General features: G+C 44.8%; 1 protein-coding gene across 1 annotated transcript; it reads left to right on the top strand.

Moving 5' to 3' along the window:
* The first annotated feature begins 501 nt into the window (after positions 1-501).
* Positions 502-1,542, top strand: LOC139138111 (zinc finger protein 862-like). The gene has a single exon (XM_070706333.1). The coding sequence runs from the start codon at positions 502-504 to the stop codon at positions 1,540-1,542; it is 1,041 nt and encodes a 346-aa protein (XP_070562434.1).
* Positions 1,543-1,854: the final 312 nt, after the last annotated feature.

Here is a 1,854-nt window from a genome sequence, read left to right as displayed (position 1 = left end):
GTACGTAAACATGAACAGAGTATTGCACACTGTAGAGCAGTTGAAAAACTTAGAATCGAGCGTAGTTCCAATCCTCGTCCGCTTATCACGTGTTCTGAACAGCGGACGATCACAACACGACAGGCTTCAAATAATATTTCGGACAGCGTACTATATCGCGAAAAATGAGAAGCCGTTCACCGATTTTGCTGAACTACTAACGCTACAGGAAACCAACAAAGTAAACGTCGGCAATACCTATCGAAATGATAAACAAGCTGCCAAGTTTATCCACTATATCGGTGAGTCAATGCGACTTGAAATGGCGAAGAATATTGCAGACAGTGACTTTTTCTCAGTGTTGATAGATTCCTCCACGGATCGCTCCACAATCGAAGAGGAAATTATTTATGTTAGAGTGTTGGAGGACTGTCGTCCGGTGACAAAATTTCTTAGTTTGCAAGCTATGACTCGTGGAACTGCAGAAGCAATAGTGAATAGTGGAAAGCGAGACTAGTTGGAATGGCTTCTGATGGTGCGGCCGTGATGATAGGAGCACGTTCCGGTGTCATGACTCGCGTGCGTCTTGACGTGCCTCATCTTGTTAGCGTTCATTGTACAGCACATCGGCTAGAACTCTCTTTGAAATCAGCTCTAAAACAGACGCACAGATATTCTGAAATTGAAGATTTCTTAGTTCGTATCTACAAGTTCTACAACAATTCTCCGCGAAATTTGGCGGCGCTGAGCGAAGCCGGTAATGCCAATGGTATTGTAATATTGAAACCTGGCAACGTATTAGGGACAAGATGGATCGACCATCACAAGCGTGCCATAGAAGCGATTGACCGGGATTGGTTATCGATGGTAGTTCATATGCAGGACATTACAACTCCAGGTAGTGATCACACTGCGGATTCAAAGCAAAAGGCACGGGGCTTTCTAGAAAAACTCACACAAGTTGATTTTGTGAAGGATATATACATTCAGCTAGATATTTATCGGATACTCGGTCGCCTGTCTCTGTTATTTCAGCGAAATGACGCGTCCGTCGAAACCGTTAAATTTGGCTTAAAATCTGCAGTTGACAATTTGCAGCTGCTACTCGAACAACCAGGACCATCAGAAACTTTATTCAATGAGTCATTCAATGATGGACGTTTTCGCGGCATCGAACTGAACCCTCCACGCAGGAGAACAAATGCCGATGTCAATGCTGGTGACGGTAAAGCTGCTATGCTAAACTCATGCATCAGGGAAATCAACAATCGGTTCCGCCCTTTCAGGGAAGACCCCGTGCTTACTGCAGCGAATGTCTTTGATCCAACTGACTGGCCCCAAGATATCAATGAGCTTCGTAATTATGGTCGTGACGAAATTGTTACCCTTGCTCGACATTTCCGCGATTTGTTAGAGCGACATACTGAATTTAGCGAGGACGAAGCATTAATGGAGTGGACTGGTTTGAAAACTACGGTCAACAGGATACTAGCGGCGAATCCAGGTTTACGGTTTCTTGACATTTGGCATGCGTCTACTTTGCCAAGATTTGGCCGAGTTTAGAAATGTCCTGTGGCTAGTGAAAATAGTAATGCTAATACCTATCCATACTAGCGAATGTGAGCGAGGCTTCTCATTGATGGGCCGTATTAAGTCAGATTGGCGGGCGGCACTGAATACGGAAACTATGTGTGCGTTGATATGAATCGCGCTTCATGGGCCAGCTGTGAACGAATTTGACCCCAATCACGCAATCGAGATGTGGTTTCAAGGAGGTCAGCGGAGACGGCGTCCTGACTTTTTACCGCATGGGCTACGAGGGGTTCTTGAAAACGAAGACGACAGTGAATGAATTTGTAAAAATATAAAAGAAAC

The sequence above is a fragment of the Ptychodera flava genome, chromosome 8 (genome assembly GCF_041260155.1).
Source record: "Ptychodera flava strain L36383 chromosome 8, AS_Pfla_20210202, whole genome shotgun sequence".
Lineage (NCBI taxonomy): Eukaryota > Metazoa > Hemichordata > Enteropneusta > Ptychoderidae > Ptychodera > Ptychodera flava.
Note: the sequence above shows the minus strand (reverse complement) of the source record. Positions and strands in the feature narration are given on the sequence as shown.